The 14,553-nt window shown below is 38.0% G+C and overlaps 1 protein-coding gene across 1 annotated transcript in view; it reads right to left on the bottom strand.

Moving 5' to 3' along the window:
- The window catches only part of PAPPA (pappalysin 1), a 232,022-nt gene that overhangs the window by 121,255 nt on the left and 96,214 nt on the right, over positions 1 to 14,553 (bottom strand). The window contains exon 8 of the mRNA XM_028107916.2: positions 3,639 to 3,767. Within this exon, the coding sequence (XP_027963717.2) occupies positions 3,639 to 3,767 (129 nt within the window). The remainder of the gene's footprint in view (positions 1 to 3,638; positions 3,768 to 14,553) is intronic.

Below are 14,553 nucleotides of genomic sequence, written 5' to 3'. Positions count from 1 at the left end.
CACCCGGGCAGTTAACACTGGGCAATGTTTGTTGCTTTTAGGAGGTGTCAGAGTAGCAGGATGGTGCCTTGCCATCAATCCTTAAGATGGCTGGGCCATTGCACAGATTTCTGAAGAGCTCTCAAGTTCTCTCCTGTCTGCAAATGCATGAGCCGAGGAGAAGAGAGATCCATATTCCAAGCTGGGCCCATATTTCCAGTCTCTGCCAGTGAATCTTGAGAGCTGGAAATTGGTGACAAGGCTTTGTGTTATTTAGCTATCTCATGTGTTATCTAGGGAGAGATTTTTTTTTTTTTTTAACCTGGGCTGGTTTCCCAAAGCCACAAAGAACACATCTAACTCGCCTTCCCTCACCACCCAAACAGTATGTTCTATTGGTTTAAGCAAAACATTAGTGTCACCACAAATACCTTCTAGGCATGGTAGATCTATCATTACACAGAGAGCTTCTTATAGAAACCTTCTTTGACCTCCCAAGCTGGAATGGGTGTCCATCTTCTCTGTGCCCAAAGACACCAGGCTCCATCTATCCTAGCACTTGTCAAACTGACCACCTTTGCGTTTACCTGACAGCCCCCTATACTGGGCTTTCAGATGTCAAAGGAGATGACAGTCTTTGTCATCCTAGCACCGCAATGCCTGGCATAGTGCCTGGGATACAGCAGAGAGCAGGGAGCTACTCCCTCACTTACTAGTGTTGTGGGCCTGTTGGTGACACAGCAAGGCAACGGTGAATCCAAATGCGAACATGGGCCGTAGATTCGCATCTTGGTTCTGCTCTTTACTGGGTGTGTAAGCTTGAGAAAGCCATGTTATTAGTCTTTGTACATCAGTTGTCTCTTCTGTAAAGTATGGCAATAGAACCTATTTCATATGGTTGGACCCAAGGAGATAATGGTGTATAGCCCAATGCTCGTGCATAGTGGAGGCTCAATAAATATTTATGAATATTATCATTATATTCATCCAGTGCTTTCATCCATTGGGGCCTCATTAAGTGTTGAGCCTATCTCAGTATCTTTGTAAATTCCTTTAAATATATATAGTGAATCAGCACATATCATCCCATGAAAATTAGCTAAGATGACATTACTCCTTTTCCTCAAAGTTTTTCTTTGTTTGTTTTTGCCTAGGGAACCATCCATAAGCTGCATTTGGTTTTCTACAAAGCATGTCAACAACTATTTGGTAACCTCATGTCAACAACTATTTGGTAACCTAAGTGATATCTGTGTAGGATATCAATTTTAGGTAAAAATACTAAAAAACTTTATTGAAAACACTACTTATATTAATAATAATAAAATAAAATAAATAATAATAGTTTTAGATCAGCAAGAAGAATGACATTGTTTGCAGTGTTTTACCAATCCATCTATATCTGGCTCCAAAATGGACAGACAGAGTTGTAGGTCAGGTTCCACATCTGGTGAGATTCTTTTTTTTATTCTTTGTGCTAAATTAGAAAATCCCAAATCACAATTATGGGTTGTCAGCTATGACCGCAAGTGTTTCCTGGATATTCTGGATACGCAGCTCAATCTTGGGCCCACAAATGATGGGGCACTCTCCCTGGAGACTGCCTTGCTCAGTTGCTCAGTATTCCATCAGACAACAGCTGTGTTAAGAGCCAGAAGTTGATGTCTTAATGTGGGAGAGAATGGTGAATGGCTTCCCTTTCCCCAGTTGTGTTATATTAAGCACTGGAAACTGTATCTTCATGTTTGGTTGCTGCATTTGGATAGGATTTTAAATGCACACAACAGCACACCGTGAGTTTCCTTCGACAAATGAGGAGCTTGACCAGTCAAATTCTTGGCAATCAGGTGGTTTTCACCATAATTCCACACTTAAAAGTCCTTATACGATCTCCTTGATATTAAAATCTTGACATTTCAGCTTTGAAATTATAGTTGCAGGACATTTAAGACATGAATCCATACCCCCGAGATACGTCACCTCAGCAAGCCTCTTGAAATCGTGCAAATAATCATTACTGGCCTTGCTAGTGTTAACATTAAAAAAAAAAAAAGTCCTCTCTTATCCCCAAAACTTGAATTTGTACCTTTCTTGTAACAGCTCATATGCTTCAGTCTGTGGGGTAGCAGAAACTTTCTTTATGCACAGCTAAATCGAAAAGACGTAACATGCTGGCCATCACCTAAACATATAGGTAACATTCAATCTTTCCTTCCATGCTAAGTCATGACCAGAAAGCAAACTGCTTTCTGACATCTGTGTGGATGGGTATTCATGTGCAAATGCTTTACTTGCACAACTGGGTTAGCCTTGCTGTGCTCCTGGCCGCTCTTTTCATCCCAAAGCAGGTTTCCAGTTTATATCACATACCACAAAATCAACAGTACCAAATGAAATTGCTCTTCCACTCCAGCACTAGAGTCAATGATGAACTGCAAGAGTCATCTAGCACTTCTCTTTCAGGTATGTACTACACATATGATTCATGGTCTACACATCAGCGGGTTCATCCAACTGTGAAGCAAATTCTCTTTACAGAGCCCCTCCCCCTCCAGAAACAGCCACTGCAATTCCACAGATATTATGTGACACCCAACAGCTCCATTTAATGAAGGGATTTTGCCAATAGCTTGTTTGCCCTCTCCATGTGTGACGTTTGTCATTAAATCGGCCCAGAGTTTTAAAAGTCTCTTAGCAATAGTGTAACTTGCAACCACGTTAGCAATAAGGAACACAGTTTTAGCAATAAGAAACTTAACTGCGAACAGTTTCTGGTCTCTTTTTCACCTCCAGGGACAAAACTATTCTGTTTTGTGCCAGAAAACATTTTTGTGCTAATTTGGGAGGAAAAAACTCAAAGGTTTACTTTAAAAAAAAAATTTTTTTTTTAAACAATGTGAGAGTCTTAATGGCTTCTTGCCCCTATTTCACAGTTGTACAATATCTCACCCTGTGGACAAGGGGATAAATGGACTGATGACCCAATAAAATCCATGGTGTAGTCATGCAGCTTTATATTTTCTACTCACACTTTTCCTTTTCGGCTGCTTGTGTGGAGTCTTTACACTTTCTGCTTCATTTGCCTCCTTGTACTTATTTACGTTCACATTCAGTATTCACTCTGGAATACTGTTTACTATTTATGGTTTCGACAGTATAGTGAGTTAGAATATTTTGTTATTTTTATGAACCTTTAACCCATTTTGTAAATTGTTCATATAAGACGACACAACAGAAATAACAAATAAATATGCAGTTTTAACAAATTTAAATGGTTAACCAGCAAAGAATGTAAAAGTGTTTTGACCTGGATGCCCTGTGTCCTATTAACTGAATGTCAGCTGGAGTGGAAAAACAAACAGAATCCTTGCAGTACCCATAAAACGATCAAGAATAAGAGCATACTGGTAGTAAGCGCATAATGGTAGCTCTATCAGAATCACATATTATATTGCATATACGTGTTCGAAAAAGAACCCTGCTTTTCCTTTGAGGCCAGCGGACTACCTGCAGACAAATTGACAGACTGCTAGTAATTGCTGGTAACTCACAGCTCCCACATTGAAGAGTCTCCCGTAAGCTCTTCTGTGTAGCACCCTGACCTTCTCTTGGCCTCATGAGCATCACTCCCTTCCCTTTCTTTAATTAGATCTACTTACTTCTGGATAATGCCATCACCACAGTACCCACTTCCATGGATGTATATGGCAGCAGGTGATGGCTCACTCTCTTCACTTCCCGAAATGGTGATAACCCAGTACTGGTACACACTGCCAAGACTGAGATTCCTGGAAAACAAAGGAGGTTATTAACAAAGACGATTAGCTATAGAGACACAATGCTGGGGGCAGATGAAATTGATCCCCTTGAGTATGTTCTATCAATCTTGCTTACGTTTGAAATCACACGCACATTAAGTTATCCAATAATTTGTATTGTCTACTGTGGTTAAGGCACTCTCCTATGCATGATGGACCACACCAAAATGTAGAGCAATAATGACTAGCGTCAAATGACAGACACCCATGAATATTACCAGGTACTTTTATCTTTAATTTAACCTTTATAATAACCCTGGTGGATAATAACTGGATGGTATGTGGCCCATAATGAAGGTGTTTGGGAGAATGTCATCCAGGAAAACGAAATGGGATAAGCAGACAGAGCTGGGAAAGTACCGTGCCAGATCCTGTGAGCATTGTCTGATCTTTTCGCCTCCTTTTAGGCCCTGAACAGAAACCCCATTACATGTGAGCAAGCCCCTTCCTTATGCTTCACATCCCGTGACTGCCCACCTCTCCACCTCTTGCTCGTCCCTGTCTCTCACTCTTCACTAAAAAAGTAACAGTTGCAGCATCCATTAACTGAATGTCAGGCTTGGGGCAACACACGTTCCATGTATTTTCTCATTTGAGAATCAAAGCAACCCTACATGTGCGCTAGTGTTTTCGTGTTTATTTTACAGATGATAAATCTGAGGCAGAGAGAGGTTTCATCAACTTGCTTACAATCATGTGCTACTAAATAGCAGCCTGCATTCTGCCTCCCTAATCCATAGCTCAGGCCTGTTTTAATAATCTCATCCCTTGCAAAGGGGGATTCTGTCCTGAAATTACAATTCCAGGCACTGGTGGCTCTCCCCACTGCTCACAAGACCTCCCAGTGCAATGCCTGCTCCCCCTTCCTTGCGCTCAACCTTACTCCAGATTTCCTCCCTCCCCTTCCTCAGCCCCTCTCAGCTCCCCGCTTGAATTCATCCTGCCATCAAGCCTGGCTACTGCCAATTATCCTCCAAGGCCGAGATATATTTATGTCAATTCCACATCACCAAATCACAATGCCCATTTCCTTTTTGACCACTTTCAAAGGGTGATGTTATTCCCTTTTCTACCTCCCTCTGCATTAATTATTTACTTTTTAATAATAATAAAAGTGCCACAGGCGAGAAAAAAACCCTACAAAATGATAATGAAGAGAATTCCTTTTAGATTCCAGAGTTGGGGGGTGGGACTTCATAAACAAAAGGATGATGTCAAAAAATCTCAAGTTCTCCTGCCCATCTGTTGTTTCAGCTGCTGTTAGGGCTGGGGCTGTTTAGATAAGGCCAATAAGGTAACAGGTGCAGAGGCAATGGGCAGACAATGTCTCCTGACTCTCAACACAGCGATGAGTATGAGTTTATGAGTGTTGAAGGACTCTAGTGAGGAATATAACCTTCCGGAGAATGCTGGACTTGTTACCCAAAAGAGAGTTTGTTTTGGTAGTGCTGGAACAGAAAGCAATATTGGGGGCTAGACCAGAAGTCCCTGGGGGTTCCGTCAGTGTTCTGCCAATGAAAGCTTGGTAAGTAAAATGCATACAAATACCGAGATATTTTACATAGGAATGTATGAATAACTGTTGCCTTGTAAACTTCTGGGATGCTAATTTATGGATATAGGCTTTCTTTCTTCTTTTTAAAAATGTTTATTATTTTATCCACCTCTAGACTAACAAACATATACTTCTCCTGGTGGTGCTTCTAGAACTGAAATATTGTGGTGGTGGGGAGAGTGGCTTTCCCTGGGGGATACAAGGAGGCACAAGGTAAAGAAGACGTGCATTCTCTTGTATATTCATTTTCCTCTAAAACATGGAGGCATGTTTTATATTAAACAAATATGGCCGTGTTATGAAATAAAATAAGAAATTTTCTTCAGACTGCATTGCAGGCCACTGGGGGCATATGGCCACTGTCTGAAGCAGATGGAGCACTTCTGTGGAACGCGGGAGGGTGTGAAAAGTACTTCTCTACGTTGTGTTTTCCATTTGTAATGTGTGTCACAAATGATTTATGGCTGATAATATTTAAGGTGCTCTGCTAATATTTGTGAACGTTTCCCTCCTCCCTCCTACACTGTCCACCTTCCTTCCCTCTTCCTTCTCCTGCTTCTCAATAAACACAAGTCTGAGGCAAGCAAACGCGTGTTTCTACCCTGGCTTCATCACTGACAAGCTGAGAAGTCATAGGCAGGTGTTTCTCGGCTCTGAGCCTATTCTGAATTAGTCATCAACCCGACCTCACAGCAGTCTCCTACAGATTGAATGTGAGAACACATAGAAAGCACATATGTGCCTAGCCTATGATAGTTAATAAATATTAACCCATTACTATGAATGCTTAAATTGTCAATGCTCTCGTTCACTGGAGTTATGCTACATTCTCTTTAGTAGAAGGGATGGAGTGACAGATAGCTATATGTAACCTTGGTTAGGCAAACCCACGAAAGTGGGGCCACCACCTATTGTGTGTGCCACAGCTTAGTGGAAAGTCTCTTTTCTACCACGTCATGTGGCTAGAAGACCCTCAGTGCCTGCATCTTGCTCTCGTTCCACATGGCTATTCCAACTTCTGAAAATTCTGGATCCCAGAAGGTTTGTCTTACCCTGGGGCAAAATCTGTCTCCCTATAACTTCCACCCACACCTCCTTCTCACCCACTAGCATCACACAGAACACATCTGATTGGTAGGAAGACCTTGATAAGCCTCCTTCCAACTGTGTGTGCATGGCTTATGTATCCTTATTTCATGGAAGCCTGACAGCAGCTCTTTGAAGCAGGGGTTGTTATCCCAAGTTTTCAGATAGGACAACAGAAGCCCAAGTCACTCCCTTGGTAAAAAGGTAGAGAAGGGGGAACAGGACCACTGCTACTAAAAATATTATGTTTTTCCACTGAAGAATGCTTATGATAAGACCACATCTTCTCCAAGTTGAAGTTAAAATTAATGCCAAATGAGGGCTCTTTTCTCAAGAATCTCCGTAGAATAGAATCCCTTCGGAAGGACACGCTAGTGGTCTCTAAAGGCTTTGCTGGAGGTTAGGACCTATTTCATGGATGGTCTAAAAGTGGGCCACTGATGTCAAATTGTTCCTTTTAGCTGCTCCTAAACCCATCTGGAAAGTCTTATGCTGTCACTCGAATTCCTGCCTCTCCTGCACCTCCCATCTCCATGCAGACCCTAAACCCTGTCACTTTTCCTCACCTCAAAAGCTTCCATGTCATCCCCTCAACATCCGTGTTGCTGTCAATATCTCAACCTTGACGTCTGAACCAGCCCCTGGTATCTCCCTTTACCAGGCTTGCCAACGCCATCAGAATATTCTGAGGTCCAAAGCCACTCCCCAGCTCAAAATCTTCTCATTTAGAGCAGTGATGGGGGCACACTACCAAGCCCAAACTCCCTATTTACTCTTTGTTGGGAACTAAAATGTTACCACTTCATCTGAAACATGATAAATTGCATCACTTCTGATTTCTTTCATAGAATTCTGAGTGTCATTTATTTTTTTTTAAAGCTAACCTCCACTGGTATTTAATGGTCAATTCCTCAAACTGCATCTCAGATTAATTTCATGTGTCCAGCTAATAAACTTAAATTACAGTACTGAAATGTGATGAGATTGCTTGGCTACTTTTGAGGGGTGGTTTTATGCATCTTTTATATGACTTTAAAAAAATTGCTAACAGTTAGCCATTGTTCCTTCACAAATGTCTCAAGTGATGTATCAGCCTTAGTTTTCCATTTCTGGCAATTATAAACAAAAATAGTGGTATTTTTAAGTGCTGTGATTTTTCAGTAGTTATCCTCAGAAATGTCATATTGATGGCAATGTATACGAGATCTGGAGTCCAATCTTTTTTATTTTTTATTTATTTTTCAAAGATTTTACTTTTAAGTGATCTCTACATCCAATGTAGGGCTCGAACCTACACCCCCAAGATCAAGAGTCACACGCTCTACCAACTGAGACAGCCAATGGTGCCTGGAGCCCAATCTTTCAGTAAAATTTAGTTACAGATTATGAAATAGTTATCTTAAAAATATTATTATATACACAAATATCTATAAGGAGGCTAAGCTCTACCTGACCTTGCTTTTGGAAAAAATGCGTATTTCTTAAAGTGTTGGTGTGTAGTTCATATTGTGATTGGTCTATTAAAACCCATCTGAAATCTATAGGTAAGTCACTTCACTTCTTTGGGTCTGTTTTTCTACCTTCTAATAAGGATATATGATTCTTGTCCCATACCAGAAAAGAGGGACAGAGAGCCTCATTGCAATATGGAAGTATCCCATTTTGCTGCTTCTAGGAAACACTCTCTAAAGATTGATTACTCCTTATTGACCCCCCTATTGTTTCCATATCATACCATTCCCTGATCATACTCTGTCTCTCCACATAGTCTGTGTAACTAACTGTGTCATGCTTTTTTGAAACTCCTTCTTCTGCAATAATAGCAATTGTCATTTCCATTTGTTGCCTATTTATTATATGCCAGGCACTATGCTCAGTACTTTCTATGAATCATCTCATTTAATCAAAATAACATTTCACTGAATAATTATGATGATCACCCCTTTCAGATGAAGAAAGTCATATTTGGGAAGGTTACTCTACGGCCCACAGTGACACTGCTTTGGGGGCAGGGCCTTGAGCCAGGTCTAACTCCATCGCAAGGGAGGTTACGAATGAGAGAATACTGCAGAACAGAAGTTAAAAGCCCTAGTTTTGAACCAAGTAGAGTCCACATACAAAGACCACTTGGAAAGTTCTAAAAGTTAGGAGAAAGACAAACTGCCTTAAACACTACCACTACCACAAGCCATTTCCTTTCTCTGACCATCCACTTCTTGATCAGTGAAATGGAAATCTGGGAAGATGATCAGCTTTGCAGTGCATAGTTCAAATTTCATGAGAAATGTAGTGTTGCATCTTTTCTACCAGCTAGAAGCTGCCTCAGCAGTTACAATTGTGCACTGAGAATGGGTGTAGTTCAGGATTTACCACCCAGATTGTCTGAGCTGGAAGACATGGTGGGGGGACCACCTAGGATGCCTCTGGCTCAGGAAGAGCCCAAATCTTCCAGTTCAGCCTTGGGCTGAGAATCAGAGGGTAATACCCAGGCACTTTGTACACCAACTTCCAGCCAAGAATGGGAAGAGAAGGAAAATAGTCACTTTTTGAGCCTGAAATGATGTGCCAAAGGACTTTATACATACCCTTATTATTGTTTTAATTAGAAAATATATCAGTTATATAGTCAAGTATAGAGAACACTATAAAAAATGTCCTTGGAAGGCTCACTATTCAGATTTGTCAAATCATAACACTGCCATATTTTCATCTCTTATTTTTGTTGTAAAAAGAAATAAAAATGTACTGTTCTGTATATTTGTTTTCAACCCACCTGTGTGTTCTTCCCTCTCTACCATGAATGTTTTTATACTTTTTATACACAGGCACTGTTTTGCATATTTTAAATTTCATAAATGTTCTAATACCATATTTATTGGTACACAACTGGCATTTTTTTTGCCCAGCATTATTTTTGAGATCACATATATTTATACATGCAATTCTAGCTCATTATTTTCTCTGACATAAGGATTTTATTGTATGAATATACCGTACTTTATTTGACCATTCTTTTCTTGATGGACACCTAGGTTGCTTCTATTATTATTACTATTAATTTTTTTAATTTATTTTTTATTAGTTTCAGAGGTAGAATTTAGTGGTTCATCAGTTGTCTATCACACCCAGTGCTCATTACATCAAGTGCCCTCCTTAATGCCCATCACCCAGTTACCCCATCCCCCCACCCACCTCCCCTCCAGCAACCTTCAGTTTGTTTTCTAGAGCTCAGAGTCTCTTATGGTTTCTCTCCCTCTCAATTTTCATCTTACTTTATTTTTCCTTCCCTTGCCTTATGTTCATGTGTCTTGTTTCTTAAATTCCACATGTGAGTAAAATTTTACGGTATTTGTCTTTCTCTGACTGACTTATTTTGCTTAGCATAATACCCTCTAGTTCCATCCACGTCATTGCAAATGGCAAGATTTCATTCTTTTTGATGGCTGAGTAATACTCCCCAAACCATAAGATACCTAGGAATAAACCTAACCAAAGAGGCCAAGAATCTGTACTCTGAAAACTATAGAACATTTATGAATGAAATTGAGGAAGACACACAGAAATGGAGAAACATTCCATGCTCATGGATTGTAAGAACAAATATTGTTAAAATGTCTATGCTGCCCAAAGCAATCTACACATTCATTGCAATCCCTATCAAAATACCATCAGCAATTTTCATAGAGCTGGAACAAACAATCCTAAAATTCGGATGGAACCAGAAAAGACCACAAATAGCCAAAGGAATATTGAGAAAGAAAACCAAAGCTTGGGGGCATAACAATTCCAGATTTCAAGCTGTATCATAAAGCTGTAATCATGAAGATGGTACGGTACTGGCACAAAAACAGACACACAGATCAATGGAACAGAACAGAGAACCCAGAAATGGACCCTCAACTCAATGGTCAACTAATCTTCAACAAATCAGGAAAGAATATCCAGTGGAAAAAAGACAGTCTCTTCAACAAACAGTGTTGAAAAAATTGGACAGCCACATGTAGAAGAATGAAACCAGACCATTTCCTTACACCACACACAAAAATAAACTCAAAATGGATGAAAGACCTAAATGTGAGACAGGAGTCCATCAAAATCCTAGAGGAGAATACAGGCAGCAACCTCTTTGACCTCAGCTGCAGTAACTTCTTGCTAGACACATCTCCAAAGGCAAGGGAAACAAAGGTAAAAATGAACTATTGGGACTTCATCAAAATAAAAATCTTCTGCACAGCAAAGGAAATAGTCAACAAAACTATAAGGCAACCCTACGGAATGGGAGAAGATATTTGCAAATGACATATCAGATAAAGGGCTAGTATCCAAGATCTTTAAAGACCTTACTAACCTTAACACCCCAAAAATAAATAATCTAGTCAAGAAATGGGCAGAAGACATGAACAGACATTTCTCCAAGGAAGGCATACAAATATTACTGTTATTAACCTTGTTCATTTCCAGCAGTGTTACTTTTAAACATTGTGTTCATTTTCCTTTGTACAGAGAGCAAGAATTTTCTGAAAGAAGTATATCTAAAGTGGTATCGCTCAGTTGAAGGTAATTGCATCTGTGACTATATAGTTATTGCCATATTATTCTCCCAAATGGTTGTACCAATTAACATGCTGTCAACAGACTTCCCAATGCTGCAGGTCCTGATCAGCACTTGATTCTGCCTAACATTTAATTTTTTGCCAATCCAATGGATATTAAATGACATTTAATACGGCTTCATTTTACCTTTCCCTGATTACTAACAGGCCCGAGTATCATTTCATGTGTTTCTTGACCATGTAGATTTCTAGCTATATTACCTGCTTGTTCAACCCTTGTGCTTTTTTTGAAATTGGGTTCTTTTTCTTTCTTTTTTTATTGCTATATAAGTATATTTACATATAATGGATACTAATCCTTTGTAATTAAAGTTACTGAAAATACTATTTCCAAGTCTGTGACTCCTCTTTTGTTCATTCTGTTTATGCTGCTTTGTTGAACAGAAATTTTAAATCATGTCCTTCATGATTTGTGTTTTTTATGTCTTGTTGAATAAATGTTTCTTTCCTCCAAGGTCATAAAATAGTCACCTCTATTTCCTTTGAATAGTTTTATGGTTTTTATTTTCACATATATGGCTTTAATCATAAAAAATACAGTTTTTAAAGTGATGTGTGGTAATGATTGTTTTCCCTTCAAATATGGATGGGCCGTTTGTCCAGCATTTTTTATATAATAGTTAATCCTTTCACTACTGAACTGTAATACCACCTTTCCCGTATATCATTCCATACTTAGATAAGTTTGCTTCTGGGTTATCTTGTTTCATTGGTTTATTTTTTTTTCTAATCATCTTATCAATAGCACTTTGTCTTAATTTCCATAGTTTTATAAAAGTCTTGATTTATGCTACAAGTCCATTCTATACTTCGATTTTCTCCTTCAAAAAACCCCTATGTTCTTTCATATGAATTTAAAGTTTCATTTTTTAAATGCCTGTCGGGATTTTGATTCCAATTTCATTGAATTTATAGATGTATTTGAGGAGGAGAGACATCTTTATGATATTACATCCTCCCATTTATACACACAGTTTATCTTTTTATTTATTTGGGTCTCCTTTTATAGTTTCAGTAAAGTTTTAAAGCCTTCTTCATAAAAACTGGGATGATATTTTATTAGGAATATATTCCTAACTTTAAGTATTTATAGATGTCAGAACTTTAATAAATGGTAGCTTTAATCTGTCTATCTACTCACACACATATATATACACTTGTACGTGCATATCTATAATTGTATTTTCATATTTGGGGGCTGATAAAATAATTGAGTTTTATAAATTGATACTATATTTAGATGGCCTCATAGATTGTTTTGTTAATTCTAATAATTTGTTGATTCTTATTAATTTTTTAATGTATTCTCTTACAGGTAAGGATAATAATGGTTTGTTTCTTCAATAACAATGCCCAGAATTTTTATTTATATTTCTTGTCCACCTGCGCCAGGTAGGACCAATGGTGTTACTGGGCATTCTTGGTTTGACCCTGGGATCAGAAAGGATATCTCTCATATTTTATCATTAAGCATAATACCTACTGTATTTCAGTACACACCCTTGAGTAGATTAAGGATGTTCCTTTCTATTCCCAGGTAACTTTGTTTTGTTTGCTTTGTTTAGTTTTGATCATGAGGGGCCTGATTTTAACAAGAGACTTAAATTTGGCATCTAGTAAGACAATCTTATTTTAAAAAAATCATTTAATATGCTAGTATTGTGAATTACTGGAATCCAGAAACCATCTAACATTAGAGTCTCTTCTCATTCTGGGATAATCCAGCCTAGGTACAATGTGCAATGTTTGCATGAGTGTGGGGGTTTTAATACATTGCTGAATTCTGTCTGCTAATATCTTACACAAGACTTTGTTTCTTGGTTATATATTTAATTTACCAAAAAGTTTTCTCCTCTTCATTTAATTAATTATTTATTTATTCATGTATTCACTTATGTATGTATGTGTTGCTTTATAGAAATAATGTTCTTAAAAAAGAAATAATATTCTATGTATACTGATTCTTTTGATATTTGTTGTTTTCTGGCCTATGACATGGTAAATTAAAAAAAGTATATTCTACAAATCCCAGAAAGAAATATGTATATAATTTAATTCACTGGCAAGGTTCTATATGCTTTCATCAGATGAAACATGCTTTTGTGTTGTTCAAAATCTTCTAGATCGTTACTTATTTTGATCTATTAATTAGTGGGAAAGGTGTGTTAAAATATCCTAATATCATTATGAATTTATCACTTCTTTAGGTAAGAGGCATTTTTGATTTATACATTTTCAGGTCATGTTATTTGGAATATTTAAGCTCAAAATCATTATATAATTACCTTTCATCATTTATATGGTGACCTCTTTATCTTAGTAATATTTTTTGCCTTGATATTTCCTTTGTCTGATGAATATTAATTTGTTTTGCTTAGTGTTTGCCTGGTAAATACTTTCCACTCCATTACCTTTTACCTTTCAGTGAACTTATCTTTAGTTAATTCCAACCTGAGAACCTTCATGGGTACTTTAATCCTATTAGTGGAATGACTATTAGATTAGATTTTTTTCTCACATCTTCTTTGTGCTTTCCAATTATCATTCCTTTTTTTTTTTTTTTTTGCAGGTTTATTTCCCCCCTTTCTTGCCTTCATTTGGATTTGCTGGATTTCCTGATTTCTGCTCTCTCCTCCCCATTCTCAGTTCTTCTAATCTTTGGAGACTATATTTTGTAATTTTATTTATTTTTCTCATTTTATTTTCTCATTTTATTTATTTTTCTCACCCTAAAATATTAATTATTATTCATACTTGTTACCAAGATCAAACTTCAATATAAATCTTGGTGTTGATTGCTGACCCTTCTCTAGATTTCTTGTTTACTTTTTTTGTGTTTTCAATTTTGACATATGAACTCATGTTTGTTAGGTTTTAATCTGTGGGAATCATGTGCCCCCTGGGTCAAATCTATATCCTCCTCCAGAGTGATTTCATATCCACTTCTGGGTGCCTCTGGAATATCACTAACTTAGAACCTTTTTTTTCTCTCTCTCTTTCCCTTGCTCTCTCTCTCTTTTTTTTTTCTCAGTAGTTGTCCAACTCAGGCATTTCCAGACCATACTGCACAGTATAAACTCAAACCTCAAGCTTCGTGAGGTTTAGAACATACACATGTATATTTTTCCTCTAGTACACACTTTCACTAAACATGTAGACTTTCAGAGGTCCCCACCTTATTCTGAAGGCCTTGGGTACCATTCCTCACCTTGAAAACTTGCAGGGCCAAATCTCTTCTGATGGGATCAGCAAGAATATTCAATCCACTCAGTTGCCAAAACTGATGGTTCTCCCTTATCCCAACTACAACAGTAAAGCATCAGCTTCAGGGATTACCTGTCTAGTTCTGTTTCATTTTATGTCTTGCCCCTGGCCACATATTTTTCTGCTTTTCTGATCTCAGTCACCCATTTTAAAGGATGATAGTTTTATCAGTTATATTTTAATCTAGAATATCTGGATAGATGTTTCGTACTGGAGATATCTTTAGATTAGCTACTTC

Source organism: Eumetopias jubatus, unplaced genomic scaffold, assembly GCF_037043125.1.
Source record: "Eumetopias jubatus isolate StellerSeaLion01/CBP00866 unplaced genomic scaffold, mEumJub1_p1.0 scaffold_15, whole genome shotgun sequence".
NCBI classification, from domain to species: domain Eukaryota; kingdom Metazoa; phylum Chordata; class Mammalia; order Carnivora; family Otariidae; genus Eumetopias; species Eumetopias jubatus.
Note: the sequence above shows the minus strand (reverse complement) of the source record. Positions and strands in the feature narration are given on the sequence as shown.